The sequence below is a fragment of the Lagenorhynchus albirostris genome, chromosome 5 (genome assembly GCF_949774975.1).
Source record: "Lagenorhynchus albirostris chromosome 5, mLagAlb1.1, whole genome shotgun sequence".
In the NCBI taxonomy this organism is placed as follows: domain Eukaryota; kingdom Metazoa; phylum Chordata; class Mammalia; order Artiodactyla; family Delphinidae; genus Lagenorhynchus; species Lagenorhynchus albirostris.
In genome coordinates, this window is record NC_083099.1 from 133,889,909 (window position 1) to 133,916,336 (window position 26,428).

At 49.2% G+C, this 26,428-nt stretch overlaps 1 protein-coding gene across 3 annotated transcripts; it reads left to right on the plus strand.

Annotated features, from left to right (window-relative positions):
• The first annotated feature begins 315 nt into the window (after positions 1–315).
• IL10RB (interleukin 10 receptor subunit beta) lies at positions 316–22,706 on the plus strand. 3 transcript variants are annotated; one of them, XM_060150850.1, is made up of 7 exons: positions 326–500; positions 1,767–1,890; positions 5,035–5,192; positions 6,434–6,600; positions 10,414–10,561; positions 15,162–15,319; positions 21,848–22,706. In XM_060150850.1, the coding sequence occupies exons 1-7, from the start codon at positions 452–454 to the stop codon at positions 22,127–22,129; spliced, it is 1,086 nt and encodes a 361-aa protein (XP_060006833.1). In that variant the 5' UTR covers positions 326–451; the 3' UTR covers positions 22,130–22,706. The 3 variants fall into 3 exon arrangements, with proteins under 3 accessions (XP_060006835.1, XP_060006833.1, XP_060006834.1); XM_060150851.1 differs by having other exon boundaries at positions 327–500; positions 6,500–6,600; XM_060150852.1 differs by lacking the exons at positions 15,162–15,319; positions 21,848–22,706 and adding an exon at positions 11,433–11,727 and having other exon boundaries at positions 316–500.
• The last annotated feature ends 3,722 nt before the right edge of the window (positions 22,707–26,428 follow it).

Sequence of the window (26,428 nt, forward strand, 5' to 3'; positions counted from 1 at the left end):
AGAAAACTTGGGGAATACTGCATGGTGTAAACCACCACCATCCAGATATCACCTCTGGGTTGGCGTTGGAGTGTATTTATTTAACTTGCGACTCCTTTCAAAGCATGCATTTAAGGTAATAGGGACATGGCACGCACAGTTTTGCAATCTGTTTTACAATCCGTTTTCCACTCACCTGGAGGAGGATAGTGCCCTTCCACCTCTGCACCTGCCCCTGCCAATCTGCCAATCGGGTGACAGCAGTCTCTAGAGACTGGCGCGCGGGGGCGGGGGTCCGAGGCAGGGGCGGGGCTTCATGTTGCCCCGCCCCGCCGGTTCCCGGAAGCAGCCTCGGGGCGGGGGCAGCGGAGCTCCTTACGCTGGCGCGGAAGCGGGCGTAGGAGCGCGTAACCCGGTGCCCGGTGGCTGCCCGAGGCCCCCCCGAGCGCCCTCCCGGGCTCCATGCGCGACCATGGCGCAGAGCCTCCGGAGCTGGCTGGGCGGCTGCCTCCTGGTGTCAGGTGAGGGGTCTGCGGGGAGGGGACGCCGGGCATTCTCCGGAGTGTCGGCTCAATCGCGCGCCCAGCGCGCTTCCCAAGCCGGGCTACCTGCGCGGAGACCCGGCCCCGCCTTGGCGCTGCGTCCCGACCCGAGGTGCGCTCGGGAACTAGGAGGCTCGGCTACGACGTCGGGCAGCGATGGCCCCAAAGACGACCCCTGAGCGGACCCCAGAGGCGCACTCAAAGTGACTAAGTGCCTGGGCGGGCCGTCAGGGCCTCCCACTAAGTCCCCAGCACCCCAAGATCTGAATTCTGCCCCTCAACTCTGCAGCTCTATTGTTTCTGAGTTCTAAATCCACTGAAACCCTTCCTGTCCCGCTCTAAATTGCTAGCCCAGGTTCAAACAGCACTATGGATCCCTCCTTCCTTTCTGATGAACTCATCCCTGGCCTTCCAGGGTACCTTGCTCTCCGGTTTCCCTCCTACCTACCAGCCTGTTTCTATTTGGGATCCTCCCCCTCTACCAGATCTCCATACAGCCAAGTTCATGCCCGAGCCCTCTTCTCTCCTTCCCCTACACTATCCCTTTTGGGGGGTATCAGCAGAACTCTAGCATTAAATACCAGCTATGGGCTCACGACTCTCAAATTTATATCTGTTGGTGTTAGTTGGGTGATGGGCCGGTGGCGGTTTAACATACTCTTCTCTGTACTTTTCTGTATGTTTGGCGTTTTCTATTAAAAAGTTTAACAACGATTTCTGTCTCTAGCCCAGGTCTATATTCTATGCCCCAGGCTCATTCATCCAGCTGCCTCTGATATACCGACTTACGTATCCTTCACATCTCAAACCTAATGCAAATTCTAAACTGGGACTCCTGATTTCCCTGTCCGCAGCTCCAGTCAGGCCATCAGGTACTTAAGCCAGGAGTGGATATTAACCTCTACTTCTTCACACCAAATGTATTAGGAAACCTAGATTTTATACCTCTGGAAATATACCTAAAATCCATCTACCCACCCCTTCACACCTTTCTACCACCACCCAAATCCAGGTCACCCTCAGCCATCCGCACTTCACTCTTACTATCCTCCTCCCCTTAGCAATTTCTTCTCTTCAGATACAATCTAGACTCCTCAGCACAGCTGAAGCATGTCTCTCCTTCACCCACATACGCATTTGAAGACTTGGCGCCATAGGGAAGACCTGAGTATGGGATATGGTTATTTTCTTGGGCAGCCTTTTAGTGGAAGAGAGTTGCCAACTTTTTCCCCTTTATTTTTACAGCATTAGGAATGGTGCCGCCTCCTGAAAATGTCAGAATGAATTCAGTTAATTTCAGGAACATTCTACAGTGGGAGTCGCCTGCTTTTCCCAAGGGGAACCTGACTTTCACAGCTCAGTACCAAAGGTAAGTCTGGGGTGCTCTTGTCAGAGGATGGTGGCTTTGGCTGGGCTGGTCACTGGGCCAGACCAAGGAGAGAGTCTGACTGCTGTCACCCCAGTGACCTTGACAGCCCAGGGGGAGCCTCTCTCCTGGCCTTCTTCTTTCTGTCCCAGAAATTCTTGTGAAAGCGCTGTTCTCTGAAAACAGACAAGTAAACTCCTTTTTCCTTTTTCTTGTGATGGTTCATGGTGTGACAGACATTTTATCATGTAGATGGTGAGTGTCATCGGCCACAGTGGCAGCCTACCGCAATGCGAACATATCGGGCTTGTCACTATGAATGTTTTCTAAGAGACAAATGCCAGTGGTGACCATCTTCCAGTTATTAGAGTAGTATTGCTAGAAGTCAACAGTGGAAGCCATCCAAGAAAACTGAGGTATTCAAAGCAGGCAGGAAGCCCCTTGCTCGCTTACTGCCGACCCCCTCCAGTAGGTTATAAACTGCACACCCCAGTACTGGGGGGGTGCAGGTCATTTGCATAGTGAGCACTCAGTTACTCTGAAATTGAATGTAAGACAGCTGCTGGGCAGACGCTTATGAAGGAAGGGTATCACCAACCACGGTTGCCTCAGTGGTGTTCTGACCTCCCAGGACCTGCCCAGCCTGTCGCCAGCCCTCCCTTGGCAGCCTGCCACTGTACACCACAGGCTGGAGTGCAGATGACGCACCTTTGTGCCAGGTGCAGACAGCAACAGGAAGCCAAAGGCCAGTGAGCCGCACACCTGCTTCCCGTGTGACTCAGAAACTTCGTCAAAGGCAGACAGCTCCTTCAGTGAGGAGGGAGGAATTGGGGGTCTCAGGTGCCGTGGATCCCACACTCCTCCCACCCGGCCTTTATTTTACAAACATATCCAAGGCCTGCTAAGTCAGAGAAGAAGGAGAAAGATGAATAAGATAATCGTCGTTTACATTTTTTTTAAACTTTTTAGTTCGAAATAATTCCCAGGTAACAAAACATTTCAAAATTTCAAGTATAATACAAAGAACTTCCAAAGAGCCTATATTCACCAATTTTTAAGGTTCGCCACATTTTCTTGCTTTTGCCCCTTAATATTTCATTGTGTACTTCATGAGAGCAAGGATAACCTTTCACATCGCTGTGGTACAGTTATCAAGATTTGGTAACTTCACCAATGATACAGTCCTTTAAGTCCATATTCCAGTTTTGTCAGTTTCCCCAAGGACTTAATTAATAATCATCATTCTGAGATTTATTTTTCTCCTGCGGTGTATTTTCTAGCACTGGCTGGTTTTATAATTTTGTCTGTGTTTTCTCCACTCTGTCTTGATAGCTCTAGGGATTTCACTGTGGAAAATGAGCTTCCCTCTCTGTCTGTCCCTCTCCCCTGTGGTTTATTTCTTGTTGTTCTGTTCTTTGCTTCTTTGCCATTGGAGTAGAGGCGTTTGGTTTTAGGTGTTTGTCTTCTAGATGAGAGCTCCCAATAACCAAGAATGGATACCTGGGTTCCAGGTCTCCTCAGCATAGACTTGCAGACCAAGCATGGCCTGTGCAGGGGAAAACAAAACACGTGCTGGGTGTGGAAGAAATTTGATCCTGAAAAATCTGATTACCCTTCTGTGGCTCTGGAAAAGATTTGATTAGAATTTAACCTGAGCAGTTGCACAGTACAAATTCTTGTTGTATGTGTACATTGAGTAGGGCTGGCCGGTGGTGGAGGGAACTTCAGAGGATGGCTTGGTGATTTGAATATGGAAACATCTAAAACAATTAGATGTAAATATGGGGAATAGATCCTATTAGCTACTTAATGGGAAGAAAAATATCTGTAGGTGCAATAAAAATGACCTAGTGAAACGGAAGTTATTGCAGAACAACTCTTGCAATACTCCTGTGTTCCACCCAATTCATGCATTAGTTTAAATGCATGGAAAGAAATGGCAGCATGTGAGAAAACCCCCTTCATGAAATGACCCTTGGATTTCCCCAACGATGGGATGTTAGGCAGCCACGGAGACTTGATTGATTAGAGAAATGTTTGTGGTCTATTAAGTGAAAAAAGCAGACAGTGAAATAGCATAAGCCCAATTATCTCTGCCTCCTAAGAGTGCCGTGGACTGTGGAGTGGTGCCTGAGGCAATGGGCTCTGAAGTCAAGCAGACCCAAGCCCCATGGGGGAGTGTCTTAGGCTCTCTACACCTGGGCCTCACCTATAAAATAGGAGTGATGTCACTTCCGCCCTCCTGGGGTTGTGAAAATTCAATGAGATAATACTGCAAAATCAGTGCCCCACCTGACACCTACGTGCTTGACAAGTGTTGGCTGTTATTATTGTTATCACCGTCATCTTCATTATTACCTCTTAGAGTAGCCAGATTGGTTTTGGCACAAAGACAGGAAGGTGCCAGTCAGACAAGATTCATACTTTTTGCAAGACCAGAGCCTGGATTTCCTTACCTCAGGCGGAGCTAATTATAGCTCCTTTGGCTGTTGTGAGGTTAAGTTACACGTACCTGGTAGGTATTCTCAAACATTCCTTTCCTTCCACTTCATGTTTCTGCCACCCTCCCTTCAGGGGTTGGTACCAGGGCTGGAGATCTGAGGTCAACGAATTTTATAATTTTTCCAGCGTAACTGAACAATAGTCACTTACAAGACATTATTTGAAATCATTATGGTACACTTATTTTGGCTAATCTGTGAATATCAACATTTCACAAACCATGCCCCACAAGTTTCAGAAATACATAGTTAAAGAAGGTAGCTTTCTTGGTCAAATATGTTGAATACTCAACCCCTTTTTGGAAAGACACATTTTACGAGGATATGAAAGTCTCTGAGCAGTTCTGTTGTGAAGACAGACACCTGTTCATGTCTCACCCAGTTTTTGCCCCAAATTGTTTGACTGTGGGATGGACTGTTTTTGAAATGTCTTATGATACCTCAAGGATCATTAAGGTTCCATGGAGCACAGTTTGGAAAATGCTCGTGTGAACGATACATAGTATTCTTTGAAATTGACAGTAAAGAATTTGCTTTATTCTCCTCACATTATCCTCCATTATCCTTTGGTAGCAGAAGAATAAAGCATCAGTCAGCCTCAGAGCGACTGAGGGTAGAACTCTCATGATTTCTTCTGATTTTGTAGTTACAGGAAATTCCAAGATATATGCACAAGTACTGTCTTGACGGAATGTGATTTCTCAAGTCTTTCCAAGTACGGTGACCACACCTTGAGGGTCAGGGCTCAATTTGAAGACGAGCATTCAGACTGGATAAACATCACCTTCTGTCCTGTGGATGACAGTAAGCCATCTTGGTTTTGATTTTGTTGTTATGTCATCATCTTGCCTTGATTTCATTTCCCCCTTGGTTGGCCCGTCAGCAAGAGTTCTTTGAGTGCCCACCAAGTGGATGGCCTTGCACAAGGAGCTTAGGGAATGTAATAAAGAGGGCTGTGGCCTTAAAGAAGTTTGTGGGAGAGATAGGACAGGATAGGCATAAAGCAATAAGATAATTAAATATAAATTTGATGACTTTAATGCCTCGAGGGTAAAAACGAGTTGGAGCCAGCGCTGTTAATGAGAAAAACTAGAAGGATTTGTGTGTTGAATTTTGGAGGAGGAAGTCAGTTTGGAATCATGACTTAAAGAAATGTGATGCAATCAGCAGAAAAATAAAGACTGATTTTAGGCGGGTGTAGAGACAGACCAGCTGGCCCGGGATGAAGGACAGAGGGACGGATACAGCTGATGGCAGATGGGTTGGGTCAGGCTGGCTGGTCAGCATTGAAAAAAATATTCCCAGGTTAGAGCCGGAAGGTCATGGGGACCCACCAGAGGTCATAAAATGAACATCATTAGAACATCAGGAATTGAAAACTAATTAAACCACCAGATAGCAATTGAGAGAATAAGGAGGAGAAGAATCTCATGAACAGAACTCAAGTGCAGCCCTCCAAAGAGCAGATCGAGAGGTGCATTAGAAGGATTGCCCAGGACTTCCCTGGTGGCGCAGTGGTTAAGAATCCGCCTGCCAATGCAGGGGACATGGGTTCAAGCCCTGGTCTGGGAAGATCTAGTTTCAGACTTTGTTGGAAAATGTATTTGCTGGAAAGTGGTTTAATTATATAGGTTCAACACTAAAAATAGAAATACCATCTGTTGCTTCCAACCCAACAATGGAAATAAAGAAGATTCAACCCAACAGAAAGAAAAAAAGAGGAGAGGAATTAAAAAATAAAAAATGGGACTCTTTACAGAAAACACAAAGTAATGTAGTTGGAATAATTCCAAATATATCAAATCACAGTAAACATAAATGGACTAAACCTGATTAATGAAGGCAAAGATTAATAGATTTTTTTTTTTTTTAAGAAACAAAATCCAAGAATCCTCCTTAGCCACGTCTGTCAGCATCACCTCAGCAGTGTATCACAGGGCAGAGTACTTCAGTAGCCCAGTTGGTCTGCCCAGTTACGAAAAGTAAATGTTGATGTTTTTAACATGTGAATTTTGATTGTCATTTTGCTTTGTTCTCATACTTAGCCATTATCGGACCTCCCAGAATCCAAGTAGAAGCACTTGCTAATTCTTTACATATGCGTTTCTTAGCCCCGAAAATTAAGAATGAACCTGAAACATGGAGCATGAGGAATATTTATAACTCATGGACTTATCATGTGCAATATTGGAAAAATGGCTCAGACGAAAAGGTAAGCACGGTGAATCACATGCATTGCAGATGTAAGCTCCCTCTCCTTTGCTCAGTGTTGGTCGGAGGGAGGCTTTGCCAGGTGGCAGCACCTTATGGTCCAGAGCAGGGGTCTGTTGGGGACCAGCCCCAGGATCTAATGCCTGATGATCTGAGGTGGAGCTGATGTAATAATAATAGAAATAAACTGCACAATAATAGAAATGAACTGCACAATAAATAAATCATCCCGAAACCACCCCCCTGCCCCTGGTCCTTGGAAAAATTGTCTTCCACGAAACCGGTGCCTGGTACCAAAAAGGTTGGGGACCACTGGTCCAGAGGATCTCAGGCCTGGTCCTTTGAGCTCCAGAAGCTTCCCATTGTGGGGGATGGCCGGTATGTCAGGTCATGCTTCCCATTCCACAAGGGCAATGCACAGAGCAGACTTCTGGGTGCTGGTGCAGGAGCTCAGGCCTTTCTCTCCCCAAAGGGAAGTTGCCTAAGAAGGCAGAGCTGACTCAGCTGTTGGCTGGTGGAACTTGGAGTCAGCGGAGTCAGGTGATCAGTGAATGTCTACTGTTGCATGGCATGAGGCCCCAGTACACCACAGAATAGTCAAGTCCGTGTCCAGGGCAGTCCCAGCCCTGGATGAATGGTGGGTGTCACATTTTACTGGACTGACCCCACTTTTCCCCATTGCTTTCCTCCTCTTCCAGGGACAGTGCCTTTCACAACATGGGCTGGGAGTGGAAAGATCCTGTTGGAACGTTGCCCCTGCCATTGTGTGACTCTAGTCACATTCTTGACCTCAGCTTCTCAGGTCTGCAAAATGAGCATATAATCCACTTCATTAATAAAGTGGGGATAATAACCTACTTTATAGGATTGTTGAGGAATTTAATGACATAATGAAAAAAGTAAGCTTGTCCCATTACCTGAACAATGGGTATGGTCAATACGTGAGGTTCCCGTGCCCTTGTGTAGACGTGTCAAGACTATTTTCATTCATCTTTGTTCAACTCTTACACTTAGTGCTTCTGAGTTGAATGCCATCTGTGGTCCTAAACTAACTTATGTATATTTTATGTAAGTTAAGTTATGCGTATGTTATCTCCTCTGCATTAAATGTTGATTTTATCACTGATTCTCAAGCGTTTGGGAAGAAAGGGTCACCCATGCATATTGTCTGAAGAATGATGTAATTAAATTTATATCTACATACTATGTAGGCCCCCAAAAATCTCAAGTTAATCTCCCTCCCCCAAAAATGCTCTGTTGTGATCAATTCGCAACGTATATAAATGTCAGATCACTATGTTGCACACCTGAAACCAATAAGATATTGTATATCAACTATACTTCAGTTTTTAAAAATGCTTCGTTAACTGACGCAGGGTATCTGCCTTCTTCACAGAATAGATGATTTTGCTTATAGTCAAGGCCCCAGGATTTGTGTGCCTAGGAAGCAACACAGAAAGTTTTATGGTCACTTATCAAATGCAAGTGTCCCTGCCAAAGTCCGGGGTAGGAAGGTAACTCCTGGAGGTTGCAGCCTACTGTGATTAAGGATCAGATTCCACAGTTACCAGGCCTGAGTGCCTCCTGCCCCAGGCATGAAATTCAAAACCCAGTTTATCTCTTTAGCTTCTTACCTAGAATATGCCCTCAGGACAGGCATATGGTTACATATTTGTGCCTTCACTCTGCCTGCAGTGTGGAAGACTTTGGTGTGACACACGGAGTGTTGGAAAGGCTGCCCGCTCCCCAGTCCTCCCTCACTGTGCCTGCAGGTTCACCGTTACCAGTTTATACGTGCTGTAGACTCAGCGTTTGTGTTCCCTTCCCCCTCTCCCCACCCCACCCACACTCCCCTGCAAATTCATACTTTGAAACCTAATCCCCAATATGATGGTAGTAGGAGTGGAGCCTTTGAGAGGTGATTAGGTCATAAAGGTGGAGCCCTCGTGAATGGGATTAGTGCCCTTATAAAGGAGGCCCCAGAGAGCTCCCTTGCCCCTTCCACCATGTGAGGACTCCTGAGAAGACCCAGCTATGGACCAGGAAGCAGGCCTTCCTCAGACACCAGATCTGCCAGTGCCTTGACCTTGGACTTCCCAGCCTCCAAAACTGTGGGAAGTAAATGTTGATAAACCACCCAGTCATTGGTATTGTTACAGCAGCCCGAAAGAAATAAGATTAAATGGTTCCCTTTTAGAATGCAGGTGTCTCTGAGAGAGTGCCATATTAGGTCGCTGAGCTAAGAGCATTAAAAGCTTTTAGAAATTCTTTCTTCCTGATGGGAGAAAGTGAGAAAAAATCAGAAGTTGTCCAGAAGCGAAAAAAGGCTAGAAAAGCCCTCACATCCGTGCCACCCTCTTCCATGTATGCTTCTGACATGTCAACCTCTGAGTTTAGCCTTGAAAAAAATGCACTGTAAGGTTTTAGAAATATTGGGTTCCTGGAAATGAAAGCCAGGGGTTTTTTGTTTTTATTTCTGCTTTTAATGATTAGAAGTTATACTGTACTCTTCATGTTTTCAACTGGTAAAATCCAATTCTCACCTTCAGTGAGCTTAGCTTCTTATACAATAAAGGAATCAAGCTGTCAGCAGGCCCAGCCCCCAAAGAAAAGTAACCAATTACTAAAGTAAAAACAGAGTCTGTGCTCACTTTCTATTGCAGCTCCTATTCACGTAACAGATTTTTCATAAGGCCCTTCTGTGAGGAAATTGTAACCATGCTGGAAATACAGGCAGTATGTACTCTTTGAATTCCCTTGATTTTGCTGTAAACTGTTTTGGTTTCTCAAATTCAGAAATACATCATCAATTATGATATATTTAAATTAAACTAAGATGAGTCTGGGACGCCCCCACCAGAGTTAGGCTGAGGGGTGTGCCCTCGAGGGGAGTCGAGCCGCTTGGGGGCGGGCAGCTCAGGTTCGTGAATGGAGAAGTGATTCAGAGGAGACCCCCAGGCAGCCTTGTCAGGAACATGCTCTGGACTTAGAAAATCACACTGAGTCTTACTGTAGATGACTGGTGTGTTCACACACCAGAAAATCACACTGAGTCTTACTGTAGATGACTGGTGTGTTCATTTGCCAGGGCTGCTTTAACAAAGTACTGTAAACTGGGTGGATGAAACAACAGAAATGTATTGTCTCAAGGTTCTAGAGGCTGAAGTCCAAGATCAAAGTGTCAGCAGGATTGGTTCCTTCTAAGGACCATGAGGAAGGATCTGTTCCAGGCCTCTCGCCCAGCTTCTGGTGGGTGCTGGCGATCTTTGGGTCCTTAGTATATAGAGGCATCACCCCAATCCCTGCCTCATCCTTACGTGGCATTCTGTGTGCACGTCTGTGTCTAAATTTTCTCCTTATAAGGACACCAGTCGTATTGGATTGGGGCCCACGCTAATGACCTCATTTATGTTGATTACATCCACAAAGACCCTCTATCCAACCAAGTCACTTTTGAAGGTACTAGGGGTTAGGACTTCAACATCGAATTTGGGAGGGGCGAAATTCAACCCATACAACTGGTTTATTTTTTTTAAAAAAGGAAGTGGGATGGCTTGTTTGTCATTTAAACTGGAGAATTCAGGGCATGAGGTGGTTTGGCAGGACCGTGGTCAGTCCTTGCCCTGCCCACCCCGACCTCAGAATGGTCTCCGGGGCCCCTGAGACGACCCAGGAGGAGCGCCTGCTTCCTTCATCCTCCTATTTTGAGCCTGAAGGAAAGATTATAACGAGTAAGTGGGGCGGGGAGGCGGGGGAGAATAGATGACGTCCCTTCACTGCTGAGGCATGTTCTTATTTTTGTCTCTGTTACTAGTTTCCAGTTACTGGTCAGTATGACTTCGAGGTCCTCCGAAATCTTGAGTCACAGACAACTTACTGTGTTCAAGTTCGAGGGTTTCTTCCTGATCGGAACAAAACCGGGGAGTGGAGTGAGCCTGTCTGTGAGCAAACAACCGCTGACGGTGAGTCTCGAGATGCACCGTCTACAGTTCTGTCTCCTCTGAGCATCTTTTTCCTGAAGGGAGGGCATCATGCAGCTTGTGGGATATTAGCCCCCCGACCAGGGATCAAACCCACGCCCCCTAATGTGGAAGCACGGAGTCCTAACCCCTGGACCTCCAGGGAAGTCCCTCCTCTGAGCATCTTAAGTAGCTTTAGAGACTCCCCGGGAGTGTGAGGGCCAGAAGGCTCCTTAGAGATCGTCATCCAGCTCAAACTCCCACCCAGTTCAGCCGCGACTGACCGCCTCATGCTGGGAAGGAGACCCCACCTTCTGAGGCAGCTCGTTCACTCCTAGACCAAAGGGATGGATGGGAGATCCTTCCGTCCGGGGAGCTGAGGTCTCCCTCCACGCGTCCGCCTCCAGTGTGCTCGTTCTGTCCTCTTGGGCCCCCTGAAGCAAGTCTCAGTCCTCCCAAGCCCACCCAGCCAAGGTCGAGCCCTGACACCCCCGCCAGAAGCCTTTCCTTCCGAGGCTGCGCATCTCCAGTTCCTTCAGGCACGTGATGGGAAGAGTTTGGAAACCCCTTCACTGTCCTCAGCAAGCTGGTTTTAGGGTTCCTCGTGAATTCAGGACCTCAACACAGTCCCCCACATATGATGTGTACCACAGTGTCTAGCAGAGTGCCTCCACGCTTGGTGTTTCTTAAAAAAAAAAACATGGGGAAGGAGGAAGGGAAGGAGGAAAAGAGGGAGGGGGAGGGTACCAGTTGGCCTAGACACTGAGTAATTTTGTACGGATGCATTGCATTGGCGTACAGAATGATAAAAACTTGTGGCCTAGATGTCTGTGTACAAACGTCAGGACCTTTGGGGCCTTTTTGTCACTTAAAGATGTCCAGAGGTTCCGCCAGCTCAGACCACAAAAGGATGCATACACGCAGGTCTGCTCCTGACCATTTTCATTTATGGAGGCCCTCCTGGAAGCAAGGTGCTGATCTGGGGGCTACAGAAATACAAAGGAGCGTAATGAAGAATTCCCTCCAGAGAGAGAGTAAAACTTTTCATCTTCTGTGTCACTGCCATTCTGAGGCAACTGCAGTGCTGCCGTCACAGTGATTCATCATTTCAGCTTATCAAGTTCTTCGTGAATGTTGGGTTTTGTCATTGAACATATTTCTCTCCCTGTTTTGCTTCGTCTCATCAACTGATTTGCTGGTAGGAGGTTCAGGATCCTTACCAGTTCGTTGTTTAAACTGTTGGTGTGGCTAGGATATACCTCCCTCTAGACTGCCTAGCTAGTTGCTTACTGGTCACCAATCCATCTGAATCTAGTGGACTATTATGTGAGCTATTTGGTTTTACTGTCCACAAAGTCACCATGTAAAACTTTGGCAAATATGACCTGAAATTGACACCCAGTGCCAAGTGCAGCACTGTCACAACTGTGTCCCATGAGTGGTTATGGGATATTTCTCAAAACAAGAGCCCGGTAGTCGGATGTGCTTGGAAATGATGGTACGCCGCATTTCTCTCTCAGAAAAGTCACCCTATATATTAGCATTTTTAGCATATTTGATCTTTCAACATCTTTTTTGAGGATGAGCATTCCAAGGAAAACAGCTTGGGAAAAACCAGCCCGTAATGTGCCATAATTTACCAACAAGTAACCCTATCCAAAACAGGAAAGGCAGCCGCTTTGAGCCAATTTCTTCTCGGTGGCCTCATGTTATTATTTTTTGCGATTCTCCTTATCTTTCTTAAGTATTTGTAATTAGCCACTTAACCATCCATTCCAGAATGTCTGTATTTTTTTCTGGATATCACATCCAGCTTTCCAGCCTGGAGTTTCCTGAATCTTGTTGTTGGGTTTTTTTCCTTCGTTTCGTAAATGCACAAATTACTTGCCTGAACCTAGGAATCTTTCACCTCACCCAGGCACGTGATCTTTTCAGTGCCATCCGAAGCTATTCTCCAATCATATTAAGCAGATTTTCACAGGAATGCAGAGCCATGTAGAAGATGGAAAGTCTTGCTGTCTCTCTGGAGGGAATTCTCTGTCAGTCTCCTTTCTTTTTCTGTAGTTCCCTGTCCAGTGCCACACCTCTATCTGAGGCTGAGTCGACCTGCCTGTGTTCCTCCTGCCATGGCTAAGCCTCTCAACAGCACCGTTAAATAACAAGAGCTTATCTTTTTATTCCTTTCATGAATCATTTGTGCTTGAATCAGAATTCTGTGCTTTGGGGATCCTCACCCAGCTTGAATCCCTAGAATCCCTGACCTTGGAATCACCCCTCTTTCCTCTAAACACCTGCCAACTGCTTTCCCCAGGCCTGAGTACATGCCCGGTTGTCCTGTGTCCCGTCCTTCCCTGCTGTGAACTCCAACGTAATGAGTGGTGTGGGGCGCATCCTGAACTGCCTGGTGCCTTGGCCGCCTCATCTGCAAAATGAGGGGAATCAAAGGGTGTCACCCAGGACAGCGCCAGGCACAGAGTGAGCCCGCAATGTGGGTTCGATGTCATTGCCATTATTAATAAGGACATTATTAAAATCATGCATTTAAATATTCCTTAAGGTTTATGGCATGGAACATGGCATGAGGCACACACTTTGACCGAAAAGAGAACTATTTCAAATATTTCGTGACTCTTAAGTGATCACCTATTAACTGACAAAATCCAAACTTTTTTTTTTTTTTTTTCTTTTCGGTACGCGGGCCTCTCACTGTTGTGGCCTCTCCCGTTGCGGAGCACAGGCTCCGGACGCACAGGCCCAGTGGCCATGGCTCACAGGCCCAGCCACTCTGCGGTATGTGGGATCCTCCCGGACCAGGGCACGAACCTGTGTCCCCCGCATCGGCAGGCAGACTCTCAACCACTACGCCACCAGGGAAGCCCCCAAACATTTTTTAAAAGAAAAGGAAAAGTAGGGCTTCCCTGGTGGCTCAGTGGTTAAGAATCCGCCTGCCAATGCAGGGGACATGGGTTCGGTCCCTGGTCCGGGAAGATCTCACATGCCACGGAGCAACTAAGCCCATGTGCCACAACTACTGAGCCTGTGCTCTAGAGCCCGCGTGCCACAACTACTGAACCCACGTGCCACAACTACTGAAGCCCGAGTGCCTAGAGCCCGTGCTCCGCAGCAAGAGAAACCACCGCAATGAGAAGCCTGCACACCGCAAGGAAGAGTAGCCCCCGCTCATCGCAACTAGAGAAAACCCGCGTGCAGCAACGAAGACCCAACGCAGCCAAAAATAAATAAATAAATAATTTTTTTAAAAAAAGGAAAGGAAAAGTATAGCCCACTGAAAATCTGCTTTTGTCAAACATCATTTTAGGTTTTTTTAAACATAGTTCTCTCATTTAAACCTCACAAGTTTTCAATGAGAGCATTGAAAGGCTCTTCTCCCCTTTCAGAGACAGAAGATGAAGGTCCAGAGAGGTGAAGTAACTTGCCAAAAGTTGCTCAGCTAGTAAATGACAGGAAGGAAGTAATATCTAAGCCCACTGCCTACAGATTAATCCCATAGGTAAGCAAAGGCACGATTTCCCTGTGAAACAGAAAGGGAGTCCACCTGACAGCATGATCAGACAGACTGAAACAAGTTAGAGAGCCTTATATAGAGGGTGTTGATCACTAGATTCTCCCACAATTCACAGCCTGTGTAAAACAGTGTCTGCTCTCCTTCCCCATTTCCCCCTCTTGGTGAGTCACAAAAGCATCCTTTGAATTTTGTCACCATCAACCAGGTGTGCCTGTGGAATGTCCTTGTCTAAGATGCTCAAATGTCTGGGTTGGAGACCCAAGGAGACCCAGGCACTGTCCCCCAGGGGTTCATCATAGTGTCACCAGCCATGCCAGGGTAGGTCCCACTGGAACTCTTAGACGGGGGCTCGCTCCTTCCCGATGATGACATTTCAAAGAAATGGCTTTCAGGTCCTTGAGAAAGACGCTCCTTGGTTGTAGGAGATACATGTAGGTCCCAAAGGGACAGAGGAAAGATTTACAGTCCCGAGCTTTTTGTGAAAATGCACTAAGAAAGGAAGGTCAAGAGTTGGCAGAACAAAGGTGAATTCCTTTGGTAGCCTTGAGTTTTTCCAGAGAGGCGCTCAAGGGGGTGCTGGGTGGTCCCAGAGCTCAGCCTTGGGCTGCTGGCGACCACACTGTTGGGGGAGGTCTCTGAGTGCAGGGGATCAGGTGGGGTCACCTGTGCAGTTCTCAGTTCAGAACGCTGTAGCTCGTGTGTTTCACCGGGGCTCTGGGGCCCAGGGAGTCGTGTTTTCTGCTTCAAGGCAGAAGAGCTTTATCCCCACCAGGGAGCTGATTGCTACCCTGTGAGTAGGTAAAGTGGGTCAGAGTTCTTGCGGCCGCTGCTTTTGTGTGTGTACCAGCAATCATGCCAGAAACCCAGCTTGGAGGAAGACAGGAAAGGGTGAGACTTGAAAACCTCTGGGTCCTCGAACAGCTGCTGGGTTTCCTCCTCACGCCTTCCGAGACAAACGTGTGGGTCCCCCCAACGGTCAGGGGTTACCATTGGATTGTGATGGTGAAAATAGTGTTTCGGTCACTGTCAGCCAATCTGTGCCTGACAAGAACATGACCCAGCCCCTTGTCCCTGCAGAAATCGCCCCCACCTGGATCGTGGCCGGGGTCCTGGGAGCCTCGGTGTGCACCGCCCTCCTGACGCTCACTGGCTGCTTCATCTTGCTGCGGTGCGTTTACAAGAAAGCCAAGCATGCCATCCCCCCGAGGAATTCTCTTCCACAGCACCTGAAAGAGGTAGGTAGCAGGATGGAGCCAGGTGTGGATTCGGAAACGCTGACCAGAAGTTGTCCTTCTAAGTCAGGGCCGCCTAACTCAGCACAGCGTGGTTTCCTGGAGAATGACATGCACCTTGCACGCTGGTCCCATCCCTGGTGCCACTCCAGGGAAGTCTGAGCTCATGGAACAGCCCTACGGGAGGGGGTAAAGGTTTGTTTTCCGAATCCCGTCCTCCAACCTGGATGTTGTTCCTTCTCCGACCTTCCCTTCCCCGAGCCCCAAGTCATCAGGGAGCAAAGGTGATGGTCCTGGGACAGGAAGAGATAAAGCAGAGCTCGGAGCAGAAAAGATGAGAGAGGGAAAACTGTAGGCTGAGTGCCAGCGAACAGCCATGGGCAGAGGATGCGAGGAGGGGCAAGTGCGGTTTCAGCTGTGGGACATCTGAGAGCGACTGAAATTACGGGATGTGTGTCCGAGACTTTAGGAAAGCAATTTTTTTTTTTTTCAAGAAAGCTATTTTCAAAAGGTTTGGGAAGAAGAAAGGATGTACCTGGATAGAGACTGTAGGACGGAAGTGACCTAAAGAAATGAAATCATCCTGCCTATACTCTCACACTTAGAAATGAAAATGTGCCAGGCTCAGCCCCAAATGATCCTGTCTTTGGTCTCATTCCCCAGGAAACAGACTCTAAAATGGAGATTTGCATTCAGAAGTCTTAGTGGAGCTAGCCTTGCGCGTAACACCTCTGCGGGAGAGAGGGCAGCAGGATGGGATGAGGGATACGATGCCAGTCCTGAAGGGGCTGTGGTAGAGATGTCCAGGGCTGAGGCTAGAGGGCCCGGGGCCCCCATTACCCTTGGGCTGGGTGTGGGTGCCCCCAGGAAGGAGGTGTAACTAGATGTGGCAGCTCCTTCAGCCCCGGGAACCTTGGGGGAGACGCTCAGTGGGGAGGCAGCCCCACTCCCAGCAGCCAGGGGAGCAAGTTCCTCCTTCCTGAAGGACATCTGGGTGGCGCATTGCAGCGTCCACTCCAGCCCACCCCATAAACCACCGGGACCCACGGGCGCAGCTTCTCGAGGAGCTAAGTCGATCTCTTAGATTACAAGGTTACAAGAGGAAGGTTAACGGAACAGGGTCCAGCCCCATCACTGCAGCTGGTCCCACGGGCACAAGTAACACCCGCTGCTCAGCTCTCCTTCTAGAGGCCCCTCTCCCCTGACCAGCCGCTGCTGACATAGGCTACTGACCTGACGGGGTGACTCAGACCCTCCGCTCTGCGAGGACTGAGCCCCTGGTCACAGGACCCCAGGAATCTGGGCACTTGTGCTTATCCACTTGCCATCAGAATTGGGCAGGGGAAGTCCCAATACCATGAGGTGCCCCATCACCCAGCTGGGTGCTCCCATCGCGTAGCAGCAGCCTTTTCTCCTCCTGATGACCCGTGTGGCGACTCCTTTCCTTGCTGGCTAGTTTCTCGGCACAAGGATCCTGGCATGACGAGGTGGCAGCTATCACTTAAAGTTCGATGGGATCCCTACTGTGTCTCCTGGTGGAAATGTCCCCCACTGGGATGGTAACTGTTTTAGGCTTTGAGACCAAGATTGAGATATTATGTAGATACTTACGTAACCACTTAAATGGCGTCACTTACAACTCTAAAATCGTGCCTAACTCCTGAGCTGTACAAAGAAACCTGGTTTCGGCCCCTGGGCCGTAGCTTGCTGACCCCTGCTCTGAGCTCACAGAGCCTAAGATTGCGTGGATACCAGTTCCCCAAGTGGGTCAGCGGGAGTGATGGCAGGCAGGGCCACTCCTACTTCTACCCCTCGGTCCCTGAGCCCCTGTACTCTACTTCTTGGGGACACACTATCACACACTGTCATTGATTCTCAGTGCGTGCCCAGTGCTGGAGGACGATGGCCGGTCCTCACAGGGCACCGTCTCCAAGCTGGTACCACTCCCAGTCCCCCCCTCCCCCCGTACCTTCAGCGGGCCAGCCGTCGTCCTTCCAGGCTGGCAGACGCTGGGTGGGTGGCCCCGCATGCGATACCATCAGGGTATTGCACTCCTGGCCTCCTCTGCTGTCATGGGGTCCCATGGCCTGACATGATGTAATGTGAGGTCTGTGTCAGTCAGCACGGGCCACCATAACAGAATTACCACACGCTAGGCGGCTTAAACCGCAGACACGTATTGTCTCAAGTTCCTGGAAGCTGGAAGCCCAAGATGCAGGTGTCAGCAGGGTCAGTTCCTTTCAAGGGCTGTGAGGGAAAAGCCGTTCCCGGTCGTTCCCCAGGCTGCTGGTGGCTGCTGGCAACCTTTGGTTCCTTAGTTTGTAGAAGCGTCCCCCCATCTCACCTTCATCGTCACATGGCGTTCTCCCATCTGTGTCCAAATCTCCTCAGATCAGATCAGGGCCCACCCTAATGAGCTCCTTTAACTTGAGTACCTCTGTAAAGACCTATCTCCAAATAAAGTCACATTCTGAGGCATGGACTCTGGAAGGGGCACCAGTGTACTCTGACTGGAGTTGACACCTGTTTCGGGAATGATCGGCTGTCCCTATCCTGCAGGGCCGTGGCTGGCACTGCTGAGGCCTGACAGAGCTCCACTGGCAGAGGGCCCCGCTCTGGGTCTCGGAGTTCATATGTGGTCCAGAGACCTCCCCACCTGGAGCTGCTCCCACAGTCCATCCACGCGCCTCTTTCCGGACTCCCTTGTGCTGGCCTTCCAGTCTCCCTTCCTCTGGCCCCTGACCACCAGCCTCGCCGTCGGCCCCTGCCTCGGATTCCATGAGTACCTGATCTTGGACCACTTTTCTTTCCACACAAAGGGGATGACCAGATGCACGGCCCGGAGCTCTGCCTGCTGGGAGCTTCCCCCCCCACTGCCATCAGGGCCCCCAGTTGGTGCTCCAGTGCAGCTGTGGGCCATCTTTGGTTTGTACCCGTGTGCCACGCTGACCTCCCTGTGAGCCACGTTTGACCTCTTCCCGCTTCTCCTGGTCATGAGGACCCATCCCCCAGCGCGGTCATGGTGTGAACAGAGGCAGATGTGCTGGTGCAGCAGGGGTAGATGCAGGGGAGGCCGGGCCGCCTGCACGTGTGCCCTGTGACCCCACCTCAGGACCTGGTGGGTCTGACAGGCCTCGTGAGGGTCACTTCTAGGTGGCACGGTCACCTGGTGTCCTGTGGCCCAAGGCTCTGTCTCTCCCAAGTCCCCATGGCCAATACTCCCAGAGCTGTTTTCAAACAGCGTATAATTCTCGGCTGCAGGTGGCCAGCCTGGCCTCAGAACTGTAGTGGCCACACAGTGACGCTCCTCTTGGGATTTGCCATAAACTCCACTCAGCCTCTTTTCCCACCGCAGACCCTCCAAGGATCTGCCGGGTCTCACGGCCTCTTCATGTTCACTGGGTTCAGCTGAGATGTCACTGGGAGGTGAGGCCGGGCCTCCGTACCCCAGCATCAGCCGGCGTGAGGTGTGGCTAGGACGGCTTGCTCCAAAGCCCGTACCCTCTTTGGGGCCCTTTCCTGCTCCAGGCCCCCCTCAGAGCCGGCAGCCTTCTGTATCACTCACACCAGGAGCCATATTCCTGGTGTGGAATGTGCTGCCCCCCCAGAACCCAGAGGCCCACCTCGCATCGTGCTTCCCTGGCAGGGGTGGTGGGTAAGACACAATAACGGTCCCTTCCTTTGGAGAGGATGTCCTGGCATTCCCTATTCTGTGGGATCCCTAAAACTGATGTGACAGGTCCCTGACTCTTCACAGGGTGACTCCCCCACCCTCTGAAGTGCGTCTCTTAGGGAGGCCTTGCCACTTCTTGCTTTCCTGGGCCTGTTAATGTGTTGTCATGGTAGCTGACGTCGGGCCTTTGTTCCCACACCAGCCAGTCCATTGTCCGGGCTGCCCCTGGGAAGGACTCGTACAAGGCAGCTCCCTTCTGCGGAGGGCAGTTCCTGGACAGGGACTTGGCTGGGAGCTGTTTCAGCTCCAGTGAACAAGTGTGGGCAGCACAGCTCCTGACATGGACAGAACGTGGACCGCGTGACTGTAGGCAAGAGACTCAGAGCGGCCAGAACCTTCTAACGAGAGTGCCAGTGAGACTGCAGCAGCAGGATGAGACGCGCGTCTTCTAGAGGTGCACTTCTGAGAAGCCTGTTCGCAGCAGGAAGGACACACGGGCGGGCCCTTCGCTCAGCGTAGGAGGTGTTCTGTACGTGGGGAGCCGAGAGGAAGCCAAACTGTGTACCTGCTTTTTGCTTCTGGCTTCACCATCAGAGGGGCTCATCAGACAGGAAAGGACAGATGGGACAGTGTGGGACCAGGCGAACCGAAGCCAGAGGCGAGTTTAATTAAGGGGTCAGATGGCAGGAGCTCTGGCCTCCCAGGCTAGAGGACTTGGCAGGCTTGACTGTGGGCCAGTGAGAAATATGGGTGGGCGGGGGAGGCTGGAGAGGGACCAGCGGAGTGAGGGCGAAGGAAGCAGCAGGAACCCATGAGCAGATCAGGGTCCTCAGATCATGAAATTCTCCAGTTTGACTCAAAATGCAGAGAATTCATTAACCCTGGCCCAGAGGCTAATTTTGAGTTGAGGGAGATTTGCTGGGGATGGAGACGTTTCGCTGAAAAAGCCATAGGGAGGTTTACCCACCACGGACACTCTGAGCCTGCCACCAGCCCGCTCTTCGCTTTCTTGACATTTAGCGCGTCTTGCTTTGTCCTCTCCTCTCCTGTCTCCCAGGAGAGTCAAGGTAGCTTCCAGTGTGTTCCCGTGGCTCCACTGGACCCGAGCCTTTGGGGAGGTCCCTCCTCTCCGCAGCTGCCGCCTTTGCACAACGGACCTGGGCGAAATCCCTGACCCCTGCCTTTCCCTTCGGTTGGCTGGTGGGGGTGGGGGAGGGTCGAATTTAGGTTAAGTCATCTCCCAGGGCTGAGCTATGGAAGTTACTTTCAGAAGGCTTAACTGATCCCTTAAAGGTGGAACCAACTGAGGGGAAGAAGTTAAAAATGAATGCCACGCTTTAAGGAACGTTTCTGCACCTCGTCCTGAAGATTTAAGAGCCTCGGTGAACCTACAAGGATGAAAAGTGGAGAATGTGCGCTCAGCAGATATTTCAGGAAACGTACATGGGCATCTTCATGGTTGAAGTGTTGGAGTGACAAGGACGATTAGACTCTGGTTCCTGTCTGTAACTAGCCCGTCTGCTGGAAGGGACACACCATGAGTCATCGTTCGTAAAACGGGCTAGATGGAAACAAAGCACATAGATTTTAAATTTGCTAGTAGCCACAGTTATGTTTAAAGTAAAAAGGAACAGAGGAAATTAATATTAATAATACATTTTATGCAACCCAGTATATCCCAAATATCATTTCAGCATGCACTCAATTATTTTTTTCAATTGTTGAAATATTTACATTCTCTTTTTCATACGAAGTCTTCAAAATCAGGTATGTGTTTTACACCTCCAGCACACGTAGGTCCAGACCGGCCAGGTTTCAAGTGGCTGGTGGCTGCCACACTGGACGCCACGGAGCTGGCTGAAACAGAGGGACACACAGGCTGCTGGGGAGCACCAAAGAGGGCCCCCAACTCAGCCTGAGGACGCACAGGAGACTAGCTGTTATTCCAAGACACATCTACCCCGTGCTCACAGCATCCCAGCTTCCTAGAGGCAAGGATGCCCAGGCGGCATCAGCCCCACAGCTTTGGGACCATCCTGTCTCCCTCTGGGTTTACAAGAGGAACTCTCAGAGGGGGACCTGTGATCACTCAGCAAATGAGATGCGGGTTTATTGTCGCATTTTTTAAATTGTGGTAAAATACACATAACATACAATTTACCACCTTACCCACTTTTAAGCGTCCAGTTCAGTGGTATTAAGTACATTAACATTGTTGTGCAACCATCACCACCTTCCAGTCACAGGACTCCGTTCATCTTGCAAGGCAGAAACTGTATCCGATAAACAAACCCCCCCATCTCCCTTCTGCCCCTGGCCCCGGCCACCACCATCACCTTCTGTCTGTGAATTTGCCTAGTCTAGGTACCGCGTGTAAGTGGAATCACGCACCATTTGTCCTTTTCTGTCTGGCATATTTCACTTAGCGTAAGGTTCACCCATGTTGTAACATGTATCAGCTTCATTACATTTTGAGGCAGAAAATATTCTGTTGTATGGCTAGACCACGTTCTGTTTATCCAGTCCTCCATGGATGGGCCCTTGGACCGCTTCCATCTTTGTCTATTGTGAATAATGTTGCTCTGAAGACGGGTATATATATATATATATACATATATATATAGAGAGAGAGAGAGAGAGAGAGCTGAGGCCCTGCTTTCAGTTCTTATGGGTGTATACCCAGAAGTGGAATTGCTGGATCATATGGTAATTCTATTTTTAGTTTTTTGAGGAAGTGTCATACTGTTATTGTCCCATTTTTTTTAAACAGCGTTTTCCAGCCAGGAGTTCTGTATAGAACTGTGAGCCCAGAAAAAGAAATGGGGAAATTTGATGTAACTCTTTTTTTTCTCTTGCAGTTTCTGAACCACCCTCATCACAGCACACTTCTCTTATTCTCCTTCCCACTGTCTGACGAGAATGAAGTTTTTGACAAACTGAGCGTCATCACAGAAGTGTGTGAAAGCCACAAGCCGAACCTTGGGGCGGGCTGCAGCCTTAGGACCTTGTCTGGGCAGGGGTCCTCTGAGCGGGCCTCCAAGGAGGAAACACACTCAGCCGGGCACAGCGACCCCCTCCTTCTCACGCCTGCCTCTGAGGGTGATCAGAGCAACCGACAAACAAGGGCTGAGACCAGCTGAGTAACCCCCAGATTGAGAACCTCAGACGCTGGGACAACGTCCACACCACCAAGGAGCTGGACTTTAAAGGCTCGCTTGGCACAAATACTCCATCTTGGGAACTAGCCACCTTATAAAGGCCTTAATGATTTGAAAAAATAGCCGCTGAAGGTGTGATTTTCAGCCTCATGTGCTCACTCAACATAAAAAAGTTCCAGGGAATTCCCTGGTGGTCCAGTAGTTAGGATTCGATACTCTCACTGCTGGGGCCTGGGTTCAATCCCTGGTCGGGGAACTAAGATTCCCACAAGCCACACGGCCCAAAAAACAAAACGAAAAACAAGTTTTAAATGGTGAGAAACAAAAATATTTAAAATGAGGAATAAAAACCAAGATGCCGTAAAACCTGACCAGAGTGCCGATAGACTGATGTGAAAAATGGCCTCGACCCAAAAGTAACCGTCAGCAAACACTGTACACGTACAGAGCACAGACTTTGTGGATTCTCAGGGACACTTCGACTGGATTTATTTTTCTATGCGGACACATTTTATGTATATAATGCTGGTGCTCAATTAAAGTCTTATTCTCCGTTTAATCCGTGTGCGTTCGTTTAATGACACTACATCTGTGTGATTGTCAGAGTCAACCAGGCTCTCGTGTGCCATCTTTAATGTTCATTGATTCAGCGGATGTTCCTCAGTCCCTGCCTGCTGTCAGCCAGGGACTGTGCCAGGCGCAGGGGCCCGACAGCATCTGGGAAGCTTCAGAGAATAGAAGGCCCTGGGCTTTGAATTCTACCTCGGACACTTATTAGCCTGTAACCTCCCAGTTTCCTCATCTGTACCTGGGGATGTAAGGATTAGTGACACTTGGTGAAAAATGCCCACCCCAGTGCCAGCACATAGTAGTCACTCAATAAACGGTAGCTGGCCTTACCAGCTACATAATCTCATAGGTGTGGCTGACTTCACAAACTTCGGTCAGCAACAAATGTCCTAGCAGACAAATAAAGGAGATTCATCAAAAGTCCCCAGAATAGAAAAACCACTATTTGAAATAATTTGACATTTTTTAAAAGAGACAACATGGGGGAAAAGGTCAGAAGTTTGTTGACCCGTTCAGTATTTTTAAATTTCTTTCAATAATGTGAAGGAGAGATCACCATGTTTTGGGTTCTTAGCGCCCCTGATTGTAATCTGGGGCTAGTCTTATGACAAGGGAGAAAGTAATTCTCTTCCGCAGTTCAGCTCTGCCTCCCTGAAGGAGGTGTGACGGGAGGGCTGTCAAGTTGTATACGTGTAGATGCATCTGACTTGGGAGAGAAGGAAAGGAGAGACCCCATTATCATCCAGTCCCTGCCTAAACCCCTCTTCATATGTTTGAGGACTCTCCATCTTGGCAAGTGTGAAGGGACTCAAAATGCCACCTGCTCATTTCCAGCCTTTTTTTTTTTTTTTTTGTGGTACGCAGGCCTCTCACTGCTGCGGCCTCTCCCGTTGCAGAGCACAGGCTCCGGATGCGCAGGCTCAGCGGCCATGGCTCACGGGCCCAGCCGCTCCATGGCATGTGGGATCCTCCCAGACCGGGGCACGAACCCGCGTCCCCTGCATCGGCAGGCGGACTCCCAACCACTGCGCCACCAGGGAAGCCCCTCCAGCCCTTTTTAAGGGCTCAAAATGCCACCTGCTCTTTTCCAGCCCCCTTGCTGCTGGACTATAGGCACACAACCGGGGCTCCAGCCCAGCTTTCAGTTGGAAGATGGGGAGGTGGGTGCAGGGCAGCAGTAGAGGCAGGGGTTCTGGTAGAAGCATCCAGTAGCCAGGGGGAACTAGCATCAGCAACAGACTAGGTCTGATTTGGACATTGTTCCTGCCTGCGTCCTCCCGAGGCTCTTCCTCCAACCCTTCCTGAGATTCTGTGAGCTCCCCAGGATCAGGTTGAGACACTCGCTTCCTGCTTCTATCAGCCAGAGTCAGTTTCCAGTGGTTGCAAACTCAAACCCCGAGCAGGCCTCCAAAAGCAAAACAGAGTGGATGTGGATCTCCCAGTCCTAAAAGCCCACCCAGGTGGGCACAGGAGAAAGACAGGAGTGAGTCATCACATCTCTGCATGATTCCCCAGCAGAGGGATTTTTAGCAACACCTGTCCCCCAGGGCTGGGAGATCCTGGAGGCCTTCGGGGGACCAGCTGAAGCCTGAGAATGACTAGCTGGAGACTGCAGGTGTAACAACCTCCTACCAAGAGCGGGAGACACGGTGCGGCTAGGACGGGGGCGAGGAAAGGCACAGGCCCTCCAGGGCCGGGAGCTGACCTGAGGTGCTGCCCTGGCCCGCCCCATATTTTGTGTTGTGGGAGTGGAATCAGAGGCATCTCAGCCACCAAGGGTCTCTAGCCACACTGAGAGATGCACTGTCCCCTGTCTGAGTGCCTCCCCCACTCCCGCGGCATACATCCCCAACTCCCACCACTGATGGATGTTTGCTGAGGTCTCCCTCGTATTCTATCCTCCTCATGACTCCGTGTGTCTCTTGATCGCCTCTTTAATGATGAAATCTGCTCATGTCCCTGCACGATGAATAAGAAGGAGACATGTCTCCCATTTGGCCCCCACGATGTCAGCAATCTTAGGGAACTACATCTAGACTTCCCTGTCCCGCAGGATGGCAATTTCCCTGACCCTCAGATGAAGTCAACTAAAATGCTGGATGTTATGTTTAAAAAAGCAACACTTCAGATGTTTCCTAGCAAGGAAGGAAGGAATATTCAGAGGCCGAAACCTAGAGAAGTTTGTCAAGTACCACCTTTCACCTTGAGGGCATTTGACAAACCCTGTAGATGTCAGCCCCTCACAAGGACTCAGGAGACGGAAGACAAAGCTCTGGGCTCACTCGAGGTGGGGCGTAAAGGAGGCCTCCCCATAAATCTGAAACCCCAACGAGCGTCTGCTACCCTGTAGAAGGTGAACCAGGAATAAGTGAATCCCATCCCACCCTTATATCAGTTTCCTGTGGCTGCCATAATAACGTGTCACAAAATTTGTGACTTAAAGCAACAGAAACTTATTCTCTCACAGTTCTGGACTTCAGAAGTCCAAAATCAGTATCACTAGGCTGAAGTTAATGTGTCGAAAAAGTCTTCAGAGTTTCTAGGGGACAAGCTGTTTCCGCCTCATCCAAAGGCCGGCATTCCTTGGCTTGTGGCAGCCTCACTCCGATCTCTGCCCCATAATCATATCACCTGCTCTTCCTCTGTATGTGTGTCTCCCTCTGCCTCTCTCTGATAGAGACACTTGTGATTGCATTTAAGGCCCCCACAGATAATTATCCGGGATCACTTACCCAACTCAAGATCCTTAATTTAATCGCATCTGCAAAGACCCTTTTCCCAAATAAGGTCACATTCACAGATGTCAGAGACTAGGACCTGGTACTTTTGAGGGTCATTATTCAGCCTACTACACACGCTCGCCAGGGACTACAAGCAAACCTTTTTGGTTTCGGTTTTATTTCTGAGTGGAGAGGCAAGATAGTATCTTTCCTGAGAAGTTACAATCTCAAAACTAGGTCTGTAGCCCCAAATCACACTTTCTGGGTGGTCAAATAAAACTTCAGCATTGGGCTTCCCTGGTGGTGCAGTGGTTGAGAGTCCGCCTGCCGATGCAGGGGACATGGGTTCGTGCCCCAGTCCGGGAAGATCCTACATGCCGCGGAGTGGCTGGGCCCGTGAGCCATGGCCGCTGGGCCTGTGTGTCCGGAGCCTGTGCTCTGCAACGGGAGAGGCCGCAGCAGTGAGAGGCCTGCGTACTGCCAAAAAAAAAAAATCTATAAACAATAAATGCTGGAGAGGGTGTGGAGAAAAGGGAACCCTCCTATACTGTTGGTGGGAATGTAAATTGATACAGCCTCTATGGAGAACAGTATGGAGGTTCCTCAAGAAACTAAAAATAGAACTACCATATGACCCAGCAATCCCACTCCTGGGCATATACCCTGAGAAAACCATAATTCAAAAAGATACATGCACCCGATGTTCATTGCAGCACTAGTTACAATATTCAACAATAGCCAGGACATGGAAGCAACTTAAATGTACATCAACAAAGGAATGGATAAAGAAGATGTGGTACATATATACAATGGAATATTACTCTGCCATACAAAGGAATGAAATTGTGCCATTTGCAGAGACATGGATGGACCTAGAGAATGTCATACAGAGTGAAGTTAAGTCAGAAAGAGAAAAACAAATATATATTAACGCATATATGTGGGATCTAGAAAAATGGTATAGATGAACTTATTTGCAAAGCAGAAATAG

Coding starts and splice junctions, on each gene's coding strand:
- IL10RB (XM_060150850.1), top strand. CDS start 452: ATGGCGCAGAGCCTCCGGAGCTGGCTGGGCGGCTGCCTCCTGGTGTCA. Junction 6,601..10,413: donor AAAATGGCTCAGACGAAAAG/GTAAGCACGGTG, acceptor CTCTGTTACTAG/TTTCCAGTTACTGGTCAGTA. Junction 15,320..21,847: donor TTCCACAGCACCTGAAAGAG/GTAGGTAGCAGG, acceptor TTTCTCTTGCAG/TTTCTGAACCACCCTCATCA.